The 12788-nt window shown below is 38.0% G+C and overlaps 1 protein-coding gene across 2 annotated transcripts in view; it reads left to right on the forward strand.

The window, feature by feature from the left end:
- PLA2R1 (phospholipase A2 receptor 1) overlaps positions 1 to 12788 on the forward strand; it is a 43898-nt gene that overhangs the window by 6083 nt on the left and 25027 nt on the right. For both annotated transcript variants that reach the window (XM_084524118.1, XM_084524117.1), the window contains exons 3-9: positions 1813 to 1980; positions 3129 to 3302; positions 4629 to 4742; positions 5392 to 5535; positions 6484 to 6672; positions 8343 to 8500; positions 9900 to 10007. In XM_084524118.1, the coding sequence (XP_084380244.1) occupies positions 1813 to 1980; positions 3129 to 3302; positions 4629 to 4742; positions 5392 to 5535; positions 6484 to 6672; positions 8343 to 8500; positions 9900 to 10007 (1055 nt within the window). The remainder of the gene's footprint in view (positions 1 to 1812; positions 1981 to 3128; positions 3303 to 4628; positions 4743 to 5391; positions 5536 to 6483; positions 6673 to 8342; positions 8501 to 9899; positions 10008 to 12788) is intronic.

A 12788-nucleotide genomic window follows, 5' to 3' on the forward strand; every position in this document is an offset into this window, starting at 1 on the left:
CGTTTGCAACATTCAGCACCTGGACTCTGAACGTGCCAAACTTTGGAGCAGAAATCAGGCTTTTGATTAATCCTGTTGTACAGCTAGTCAAGGCATAGGAATTTAGGTCAGGATCCAGACCTGCAAACCTTAACAGTTTTCCGGGAAAAAGGATGAAGATAACCCGTTTTCCACGAACAGCCACAGTCAGGCTGCACCTTGACCCCTTCCTCAGCCTCTCCTTCAGCATTTCTTTAGAAGAATGTCCTAATGTTTGCATAGCATGTCTCAGGCTGGAGCTGTTGATTCTCCCCGTTTGAACTGTTTTTATGGGGTTGCAGAGCTCTGGTCTCCACATATTTGGGTTGTGGAGCTTTGATCTTGGTGGTTTCTTCTGTAGGTGCAGCTGGGCTTGGCCTCTGCTCTCTCCGGGGAGTTCCTTTGGGAGCCGCAATGCCTATGGAAGCATGTTAGCATCCAACATCTCTAAAACCTAGCAGAGTTTATACTTAAGACCAGACAGAAAACATTTTAAACCATGAAGTCTTAAAAGTTTGCTGCGTACATTCAGAGAGATGGAGGTAGATCTGGTCTAGTCCTAGAGCTGCAACAATCTGGCAGTTTCAGGATGAAAATTAGCGACTGTCTTGGCAAAGCTTCTCCCCCTTCCACTTGTTGTTTTATTCCTTCCACTTCATCTTATGTACATGCAAATGCAAGTTAGCCAGTTAGTGCAACAGGCTGGAGGGATCCCTATCTTCAAAATAAGTGTGTCTAACTATGGTGACAGGAACACAGCTGTCAATTTCTGTTACTTGTCAGGACTGAGATAATCCTTTGAACCTCTGTAGCTAGCTAGCATCATGGTAGCGGGCAGAGGTGCAAACCTGATTTCTTTTAACCCGCTTTATTTGTATTATCTGCTAGAAGGCTTTGAAGGGGATTTACAATCCATAAACTGCATTTTTTGCATGTGCACGTCCAGCCATTATCTCTGGGAAACTGGCAGCGTGTCCTTATTCTGTAGTTGAAGGACTTTGATCTTAGCATATCAGCATGGGATCTTTGGCAAACAGTTTAATTCCAAGTATGATTGTGGTTCTTTGACCTTTCGTAGAAGCATGTGCTCTGAGGTTAAGGAGATACTGAGGTAAATATTTTACAACTTTGGGTTGCACTTGATTCTCTCAGTACTGAAAATACAACAGGGCAACATTTTAAATATTTTATAAGCTAATAATTGATGTAACAACAAAGGTACATAACATCAGTTCTTTAGATTACTATTCCCCGTGGTATAAAAAATATTTTTAAAAGTTTATTTAATTTTCCTTTGTCTTTCATATTTCCTTTCCCATAGAATGACAATAAGAATGGAGAAAACATCAGAAATTCATTTAAACAAGAGCGGGTGGAGCAGAGGAAATTATGCTAAATTGCTTGTCTATCATAGACTAGCAAACAAAAAATAAGCAGAGCATGCATCTGAGCATGTCTTGATTATGCTAACCATAGTTTTATGTAGTTGTTCTCAAATTTAAGTGCAGGATAATAGGATATAGAATAATTGTTCTTTTTTTTTTTTTTTTTTAGTTGGGGTAAGTTATGGGAATGTGCCTTGTTTCATGGTGATAAATTTCATAAGCTAACATTTTCAAATGCTGTTCAGTGATGTTTCTCATACTTGTCTCAATGTTGTGGTATTAATTATGAATTCAAATAACCATAGATATTTTTATTTTATTGTTGCTGTTAAAAACAAAAATGATGAAATATGGGGGGTGGAATTTCTGTCAATGTGTTCTTTTAATCTCTACTTTTATTTTATTACAGAAACATATACCTTATTGGGAAATTCTTTTGGTTTCCCATGCGTTTTTCCATTTAAATATAACAACAAGTGGTATTATGAGTGTACCAGAGATGGAAGGGAATTTGACTGGTGTGCCACAACAAGCTACTATGAACAAGATGAAAAATGGGGGTTTTGCCCAAATGCTGGTAAGATGTTACTTCTCTCTCCCTCCTACAGTATCCATGATCCTTATGAATAATTCTAGCATGGACTCTATTTTGGAATATAAGATTACTTCTATTAGAGTGGAATGTCTCTTAAAAAAAAAAAAAAAAATAGAGAAAACTTCAGGCTTTAATATAATCTACCACGTATGGTCTTTGGAGACCCAAGTCCTCATCCCAAAAGCACAACTCCACGAGGTGAGCTGCAGGATGTGAAGTGCTCACTGCTCGGTGCCACCCATTGACCTTGCCCTGCAGCTAACCCACGGCTGTCTCTGCTCTCCTCAGCAGTCCATAGGGGGTTTCTCTGGAGCATGTGAAAGAGGGATTGCTCCTGCAAAGATAGATTATGCTTTTGACTTCATTCTATCTTTTATATTCATTTTCTCCCAGGCACTCTTTGGACACTTATATTTTGGACCTAAAACACTTAGAAGCAATATTTTTGAAAATATTTTTTGAAAGATTTTGGACACATTGTGTTTGTGAATATTAAAATTATAAATAGCAACTTGTAGCTTCTTCCATAAATATGTAAAAAAAATATCTTCTATCAGCAGAAGTGGTTTGGAAAAGCCCTCCCTGTTCAGGCTGTGTCTCAGATCTCTGGTCCAAAGCATGTTATAAACAGCTGGAAATGTGATTTCATAATGGGAATTTCATGGGAATTTCCAGGGAACTATTATAATGAGGAGTATTTTCAGCCCTGCTTCTATATTGTAATTATAATAGTTTTAATCTCTTGAGTACTGGGTAGAAGGAGATCCAGGTGACTGCTCCTCCATAAGTTGGGTGAGGCACTCATAGTGTGACTATTCCAACATCCAGCTTTAGGAATAAATGATCAGCTGGTGCGAATTAAAATGTAGCTCTGTTGGCTTCATGCAAGCTGTGAAAATCACCACCAGCTGCAGATGAGCTCCTGAGAATTTATCAACCACCTGAAAAATGAAGCAGTGTTTTTATTCAGCTTGCGTCCTATTTCCATACATACTTTAACAAAGGAACACTGGAGTTCATCATCATGCTTCCGCTGAGATGCTAATGTCATTAATTTATTTTCTAAAGATGCTGTACTTCTGATTAGCTTGTAGCCTTGTGCTGTTGGTAACGAATCTGTTTCTGAGCAGAGAGTGGCTGCGATGCTTTTTGGAAGAAGAACCCTGCCACGAACCTCTGCTACCAATTCAACGTGGCATCCGTGCTGTCGTGGCATGAGGCACGGGCTGCGTGCCAGATGCAAGGAGGAGATCTGCTCAGCATCACCAGTGTGGAAGAGCAGAGCTACATCAGTGAATTAAGCCGTGAGTACACAAAGCACACTGCTAACAGTGGATGTAGGCACATGCTTAGTGTGTTCAGATAGGATTGCTGTCTTGGAAGGCTGTTGAATTTTGTTGTAGCCTTTGGAAAGGTGCAGAGTGCACTTTGAAGCAGCAGTCTTCTGTCCCCAGTGTGAGGATGGGTTGCGCTCCTCTGGGAAATGGGTTGGCTTGACTTTCTCTGTGGACCATGTAAGAAGCCTGTGGTTAGATTTCCATTTTGCCAGTGAAAAGCTTTGGAGTCTCTCCCATTGCTGCTGGCAAGGCTTTGTCACATAGCACACCTAAGTACCTGACAAAGCGAGAATGAAGGTAAGTTACAGCCTTAATAATCCGAGTTCAAAAGCAGTGGTATGTGTTACGTGAGGCTGTAATGGTCTTAATTCCTGCTCGCACAGTGACTTTTATTCATATTTGCAGCTGTGGTTACGGACATGTGGGTTGTTAGGTGTTTGTTTTTGTTTTCTTTGAGAATTATAGAGATGTTTACCTTCTCAGCAGTGCACCATAGTGTCATTTTATTCCTGCAAGGTTTCCTTTGCAAACTGTACTTCACCAAATCTGAAATACTAGAATATTCCTGCAGGCTTGAAATAAATTACCTTTATAGGGGAAAAAAAAAAAACAACCAGCTTTGTTTTTATAAACAGATGGTATTCCCTCTTTGGTAGAAAAGATAGAAGCTCTTTCGTGTCCTGCATGTAGAAAGTCTCAGACCAGTTCTGCATAGTCCTCTGATGGCATTGCTTTCGTGGCTGTTTTGGTGTTGGTGAAGAGGACTGAGTGAAGGACCGGGCACTAAAACCGTGTTGTGAAAGGCAGCTTCAGGTTTCTTTCCCATTGCTTCCCATTATTGCTGGTTTTCAATTACAGGATATAAGCTAACAGGAAGTTTTTAAAATAATTTCATTAGCTTTTTGATATGTGTACAGGCTGTAGAGGGACTGGAAGTTGTTTGTTTTGTGTCTGACAGCAGGCTGAGACAGGCTGGCGTTTCTGTAGCTGGTGTTGAAGATGTAATATCTAAGGCCACCAACAACTTATGTGAGGAGGGTTTGCAGGATGGGCAGTTCTTGAAGGGTTGCAGACCTTTTGAGTTTATTCCTCCTCAGCTGTGTTGATTAACAAACTAATAGACTTTTTCCAAGAACAGGAAAAAAAAAAAATAAGTCTGAGCCTTCGGGAGACAGATGTGAAACTTTGTTTTATTCTGATTGTTACAAGTCAGGACAGTGTATCTATACCTGTAGATATTTTAAAACATGGGGAATGTGTGAAGTGTCATTTTGATTATTTTTTCTGTTTCAGGGCAGTTAAACGCCACAGACATCATGCTTTGGACAGGCCTGAATAGACTGGGAGAAGATACTGGTTGGCAGTGGTCAGATGGAGCACCACTGATGTTTGTGAACTGGAGAGCAAGTATGAGATATTTCTCTTGGATTTGTTGCAGCAGTGTAATTACATGCTCTCTGTAATTGCAGCACAAGAGAGCTGTTCGTACAGCTACGTTTGAAAAGTGAATCAAGTGGACCAGTGTACCTCTCTTTTTGTAGACATATCTATTCATATTCATGAACTAAAGCCCATTCTAGGGATGTGGGTGGCATTCATGGAGATGCATTTATTCAAAGCGTTAATGATATAGTCCTGTCATTTGCTTTTAAGGGTATTTTTGAGATTCCAGCTGCATATTTAAAAACTATGTTCTAGCTGGTTGCGTGGAGGAAAGGAGTTTTAATTTGTTTACATGAATATGCTGTAATTAACGCTAGCACATTAACATGAGCTTTGAGATTTGGTTTGCTGTATTTTGAAGTCTGTCCTCCAGCACATGTAACATCGACACCAGAACTGGATTTAGCCTCTCTGATAGCAGCAGGCAAGGAAAGATTGCCATATATATGTAAGCGGTGGTTAACGTTCAGTTGTCCATAGGGTTGGTGTAACACTCCTAGAAGTTTGGGTGTGCAGGGCTGTTTATATACATTTGTTCAATAAGAATACAGCGCCATTTTACAAGAACTGAATTTTTTTAATTGCATGCTTCTCAAAAAAAATGCATTTGCAGATGTCTCTGATGACCGTTTTAGCGAAAATCATTGTGTGGTGATTAATTCAAAAATGAAGTACGGCTGGCAAAGTTACTTGTGTGAATCTGGATTGCCTTTTGTATGCAAGAAATATTTAAGTAAGACAAAGCATGAAACATTTGGTAAGTATCTCAATTTTAATGTGTCCTTTTTGTGAGTATGGATGGAGAACAAGAGGAAGCTACCTGAATATAAATTTATGAGAACAGTCTTAGCTGCAGTATAGGCTTGCTAATTTAAGTTGAATGCCATTTACATTAACTGAAGTGGTAACACTTTCTTCTGTTCAAATGCAGTTCTGGGTAACATGTTAAGAGTCTTAAAACTGACAAATCACTTTAATATGCGTAGCATTTAATTGGTTCCTTACATCATCAGAGGTTTACAGAATGCTTTCTCTTTATATTACAACAGGGCAACACTTCTGAGTTTAAAAATAGGCTTTCAGCTTAGAAGGGAATTAGCCCATTGCCCACAGAAGATAAAGTAGCATAAATGCAGTTATTTTTATGACGTGCTATGCTTTTCATATACCAAAAAAGCAAAGTGTTTATATAATGACTGTAAGGTGTATAGTATGTAGAATGTCTCAGACGCCCCTTCTGTGGGAAACTTAAACGCAATTTTGTGTTTATTGGAATGTTAATTTCTGTTTTGATAAGAAAAGTTAGATAGGTTGAACTTTTTCCTGATAAATTATAAAAAAAAGTTTCCCTACTTGTTTCAGATACTGAAAAGGGATTTACCAAACTCTTTGTAGGTATTGCCTATGAAAAAGCTTCAGCTGGTTTTGGATCAGGCCCAAAGGTAATAAGGCAGATAAAGAAAGTTTTTAATTGAATAACAGTTCTGTAACTGTGTTTGTACTAGTCCAGTGGCCTGAATGGTTGAGTCATAAAATAAGGTGGGGAAAAAAATCAGTTTGCATTGTGGGTAGTGATCCGTAGACCGTGTGTTATGTCCTTAAGATGACTCTGTTTTGAGCACCTGAAGATAAGAAAATAGTTTAATGCAGCACAACCTTTGTATTTCTGTCTAATATACTCTAACCTTGCATGGTTAATTAAAAGATACATGGAAGTATTATGCCACTCGTTGTGATGCTGGCTGGTACCCACACAATCGCAACTGCTATAGACTTCATAAAGAGGAGAAGAGCTGGAACGATGCTTTGATCTCGTGCCAAAGTGACAACAGCAGACTCATTAGTATATCCTCCATGGCAGATGCAGAGCTGCTCCGTAACTTGCTTGAACGTGGTGAGTTTTGAGAATTAGTTTAAAGTGTGCTATGTTTCTTGAAGTGTTTCTCCTGTGTAGCCATGTAAAGTTGTTGGCCTTGTAAGCCCAATATTATGTGTCACACCCAGATGATGTTTACAAAAAAAAGTGTGATGTGTGCTTCTTCTAATAGTCCTTAAAATGTAAGGCACAGCCTTCAATAAACATAATAAAGAAAAGAATCAACATATTGGAACACAGTGAGAAACTGTATGCTCCCCTTATTGTTTCAGGATTACCTCACACCTGGGCTTTTGTAAGACTGCTGCTTGTGCTTTATGGGAGTGCAGCACTTGCACTGGAGCATGCTGGGCAAGTGGCAGTCAGCGGTTATACCAAAAGTCACAGATCCCCAGTAAAACGGCGTCAGCTTTCTTGGGCATTACCATACTTCTCAGGAACCCTCAACAGTCTGGCTTTTGTCCTTTCCTGTTGTTGACTGGTTCCATGCAAACTGTTGCAAAATACTCAATTATTGTCCACATGCAAGAATTGTGCTTGGAAGCAACAACAATTCAGAGCGTCTTTTGCTTTGCAAGTTGGCCTTGTTCATGCTGCAGAGTTTCTGCTGCTGCAAGTGTGTTGTTGGAGTCCTGTTTGATGAACACCATTAAAGCAGCTCTGTTAGTCCACGTTGCCTTAAAAGGTAGAATAATTACAGAAGGAACGTAATGAACAAAAGCTCTTAGGTGCAACAGTGTGAAGAGTTCTGTTGTCGTAACAGTAGCAAATAAGCGTAAATATTTTGTGCTTCAAGCTGACATCCCTAGCCTAGCAGAACTGCATAGTTCGGCCATGAGTTGTAACTTCCTTGAGCTGGGGGCATAGTGACACGTTTTATCAACTCTATCCCATCAGCTGTGGTTGCAAAGTGGTGCATTATACTGGAATTACTGGACATGATCACGCATTCTCCTCCCTCACACCACCCGTCCTCTCTGTTGTCCTGTTTGTCTTTCTTTGGGAGATTAACCACAGGTTGTCTTCCTCACCTCTGTTAGCACCCTCCATAGATACCAAACACCATTTTTTCCAGAAATGTTGTAGTAGATAGAATTAATTATTGTCAGCTTGCAGTCAGCTTCAAAATCTGCTGCTGGTGTTTCAGCCCTCCTTTATCCTTCTTTTCAGGAGAAGGGCTTATGTGCCTGAAAGCTCATCTGCTTTCACTAGCTATAGTAGCTAGTCAAGTAAGGCATTACGTCAAACCTCAAGACTCATCTTTCACGGATTACCAACCACTGTGGCTACAACTGAGCTCTCACTGGGACATAAAGCCATTGCTCAGAGAAAATCTAAAGCTGAATGAGCCATGAAAGATTATGAAAAGAAATCTTTCCCTTCCATGTTAGGCTTTCTGCTCCATGCAAGCTTCAAGAGCATATGCTCTTGATTTGTATTTTTCTGGGTTTCAAAGCATATTATTGCATATGTTGATCTACTTTTGAAACCATTTAGCCTTCAAGGGAAGTAGGATATTATCTCATCAGTAAGGTTTCCTGAAGTTCGTACAACTATTTCTTTTTTCATGAAATAAGATAATTCTTATTGAAATCCCATGAATAATTTCAATAGTGGTGTTGATATTACAGGAACAATAGGCATCATTTCTTCATCATTAAAATATGAAATCTTTTATTCTTTTACAGAAAACGTAACTGAAACATGGATTGGGTTATACAGTAATAATACCCCAGTTGTTTTCAAGTGGTCAGATAGCACCCCAGTAAAGCTGTCCAACTGGCACAGCCAAGAACCTAATACCTTTCAAAGAACAGGACAACTCTGTGTTTCAGCACAAGGACCTGTAAGTTTTCTTTTCCTTTTGAAAGAACAAGACAGACACTCCTATTTCACCTCACAATAATTTATTTTTTCACTGTATATACTCTTGTAAACCATGACCTGCAGTATGACTTTGTCTTTTTATTCCTAATATATTCAAGCTGAAATAAAAATAACGTAGCCTTTAGAAACCAGTACATTTTGCTGTGCTGCTACACAGAAAAGTTAATTATTATTTTTGAGGTTGAATTAAAAAAAAAATTATATACGTAAAGCTTGCCAAATGGAAGCAAGCAAATATTCATAGGTATTTTGATAAAGACAAAGTAATTTAAAATCAAAGTGGTGTATATTATAATTCATGACTCATTAGTTCCAGTTTTTAAAGCTTCAAGTTGATATTTTGAAAAATGTTCAACTGTGCTAATTCTATGTTGCTGTCAACATTTATAACTTTCATGAAGCATCTTTCAAAAACAGGGAGTAGCATAGATCTACATAAAACTATAGATGTTGAGAGTGGTAAGATTGACCCCCAAATCAGTCAGGTGTTGTAAGACTGGGAGTAACATTCAAATAAGCTTAGACTAGGCCCTGTTGAACCATGACAGGCAGCATTTTTCTTAATTTGGTCATAAATGTACTTTACTTTTACAATTTACAATACTTATATATGCTCAGACCTGATTTAAGTGGCACTATAGTTCAGTTTTTCAGTAAAGTAAATTTTGTGAAAGCATGAAAGCTGTATCAAGAAGTGTTTTCTGTTGTTTCTCCAGCAGTAGGTCCAAGTTGCAATCTTGAATTCATAGATAAGAAAGCCAAAACAATTACAACAACCTGGTAAAGTCAGCTCTCATTTGAAGCAGAAAATGGTAAAAGCCTGGTTTTAGACACACAAAACTACATTTTACTAATTTTACAAGTGTAAGCAAACAAATGAAAGCATAAAACACAGTAGTGGAAAAGAAGGTTCAGAATTGGTACATGTCCAGTATTCATAGATGTCTAAAAGTTGCATTATACAAATGCTGTAGTATTTTGAGTAAGGGCTGTTCAAAGATAAATGTTAATCTTACAAAGAACTACAGTGGATGGGAAGGAGGTTCAGTATATGATTCTGAAAAGCATTCTGGCATGCCTATAGTTTTAGTTAATTAAAATGTATTACATCCCAAGGAGTGATTCAAAGAGACAAACTCCTTTGTGTGATTGTCAACAGGACTTTTCAGATCAGTGTTGGTAGAAGTAAGTGATCCATCTAAAGGTAAATAAAGGAAGAGAGTGAGAAAAAATATTCTGTTGCTTGTTTCTATTAAAAAGTTAAAATAGGAAGAGAAGTTGTATAATCTAACATCTGTGTATTACATATGTATGAGAATGGGTATGTAGAGAACATACTTTTTTTTCCTCCCCCTCAGGAGGGACATTGGAAAGTTAAAAAATGTGAAGATGGATCTTTCTATGTTTGCAAAAAAGCAGGGGAATTTAATAATGTTTCTTCTGAGATGGAATCAAGTTGTCCAGAGGTAAGGGAGTTAATGTTTTTTTTGTTTGTTTGTTTCAGAACCTTACTGATAAAACAGAATTATAAATAGAGGTGTAGAGTATACGGGTGTCAGTGAGTAGATACATAATTTTCATTTTTCATACTGAAGACATGCATGTTTTGCTAGGAAAAATCTCATTGTTTGCCTTAAAAATATGTAAACTAAAATGTAAGGCAAGATTAAAAGCTTTCCCCAAATGCCTCTCATGGTTCGTTGCATTGTCAGCAGTTGTGACCCAAGTTCCTATTTCTTTCTAGATCAAAAGTGAAAACCCTTTTGTACACCATCTGTGCAAATAATGGCTGTTATATGATGCCTCATCCCACACATGGTTTTCATACATTTAAAAGGAATGTCAGGGTGAAAAACAATCGGTTTCATTGACACGGAGAATGAACTCTTCTACTCATACATTAGCATTCCTTTTACTTTCAAGCAAAAACGGGAAGGAGCGCAGCTAGCTACCTAATAGGACATTACAATATGTTTTCAGGCTTTTAGGCTTGACATTTTACTAGTAATAGGTAACTCTTTAAAGTATGATTTTATTTGCCATTGCTTCCTTTACCTGTGTATACAACAGTGTAAACAACAAACTTGTGGAATTTATGTTCTTAAAATGTTGTCATTCAAAACTCTGGAGAAGTTCTGTGAACCTCTTCTCCTTTTTCTATCAACAAAAGTATATGCCCTCTAACTTCTTTACCCTTTAGGTCATTTTCTTCCTTTTTTTTTTTTTTTTTTTTTTTTCATTTTTTTTTGCCTCTTTTCATAGTTCAGTTAAATTGTAAGAAGGTGGAAGCTAAACTGTCCGGAGCCGGATGCTGTTTTTCCCCAGATGTATAGCGTTCTGGCCATATCATTACTGCTTTGTTCCAGGTTAAAATTTCCAAAAGTTTAGGATGATTGATTCATTTGGACCAATGTATTTTAGCACTCAAGAATGCCATGTGTTAGAAGTGTTAAGAAAAGTTTGTTAAAGTCCTGACCAAGTGAAAAAATGTGCTGAGCATCAGGACTTCCAGTTGTAGTTAGGAGCTGACAGCACTTGAACTTTGGGTACCGCACAGAACTGAGATTTAAGAGTCATTGGTTTTAAGTAGTTTGGTATGCTCTGGCAAGCTTCCTGTTCAGAATAAATTTCTGCTTGTTAATGTTTCATACCCTCTAGAAATACATAGTGAATGCTCTTACAGTCTCTTGATTTCTATAGATTCTTTTCTTTCTGACACGAAAGAGTCATATTCATTTAATCAAGTTAAATCAGTTCTAAGCTTACTGAAAGTTGCCTTTTATTTCAGACATTTTGTCTTAAGAATACTCTTTTAATATTCTCTATATATATTTTTGTTACTTGTCAGCCTAGTTTTCTAGGGCTAGCTCTTTATTTCATACAGTTACACTTCTTTCTTTTTTTTTTCTGTTGCTAATCTACCCTAAATGTATAGAGTACCTATTGGTGTTTCTCACATTTGATCTTTTGCTTCGTTAACCTGTTACTGTCATTCATGTGTGATGGTTGATAGACTCAGGGAGCTTTGGCCTTGGGCATAATTATTTATTTTTACAAAGCTTTATAGTCTTATCTGTTATTACTGAGCTTTTATCTCATGTTGATTTTATGACTTGTGAATTGGATGAACTAGTCCTTAAAATTCTCTGTGGTGCTGCTGAATGAAGTTTTTGCAATATCAAGTTACGGCAGAAACCTACACTTCTGTCTTTTGAAAACACAAGAAGTGTTAAGGACTTTTTTTCCCTTAGCAGGTCAACTATTCTTTTTTCCTAGTTGGCAGGCTATTAGTGACAATAAACATTGTATTGCAAAGGTCACATTCTCTATGCAGTTTTCCCCAAAACTGAAATAACAGCTTTAGACATTTTCTTTAAATCAGCTTTTGAAACAGGCAGTGGAGTTGTCAGCTGTTTGGTAATTGAGTTGGGAGTTTCTGTGTACAGAACTGACAATATTGGTACTGGTAACTTTCTTCAGTCTTCTACACTTCAGTTAGTGCATTAAAAGATAACAGTATAGTACTAAATCAAGCATTTGTCTGTGTGGATGTTGTAGTATGAGAGAACTGCAGTTTTGAGAAGAGAATTGCTATTAAAGCTATAAAACCTCATAAAGAGAAGGACAACTGCTCAGAATAAGGGTCCATCCGGGTCGTGCTCTGCTTCCCAGCAGTGGCCAGAAGCAATGTCTGGGGAAGAGCAGAAAAGGGCAAATGTGGGTAACACATCCCCCAATTTCCCTTGACCTCCGACCATTCGGGGGAGTTCCAGAGCCTTTTATGATTTGTGTATCTAAGAGTTCACACTGGTTTTCCCCTCCAAGTGCTTGTCCAATTTTCTCTTGAACTCATTCTAATTCTTTGAGTTTACAACATTACTTACTGATATCTATAAATCTGCTACCCTTTGTGTGGAAAAACACTGTCTTCCACATTGAATCCACCTCCTCCTTGCTAAGCTTCATTTGTTATCCCCAAAGTCTCCTGTTGGGGTAGTCACACCTGCCTCCATGGCACTCCTGGTTTTGTAGATGTGTGTAGTACCTTCCTTAAGGCATCACTTCTCCAGACTGAAGAGACCCAACCTACTTGGTTATTATTTATGTGGAAGCAATTACATATATTTGGTCATCCTTGTTGCCCTTCTTTTCTAACATCCTTTTTTGAGATTGGGGGCTGCAACTCAAAAAAATGAAATAAAAAATGAATTTTAAAGGACATAATTGCTTTCTCTGTTCTCTCCCTC

Source organism: Aythya ferina (assembly GCF_964211825.1).
Source record: "Aythya ferina genome assembly, chromosome: 6".
In the NCBI taxonomy this organism is placed as follows: Eukaryota; Metazoa; Chordata; class Aves; order Anseriformes; family Anatidae; genus Aythya; species Aythya ferina.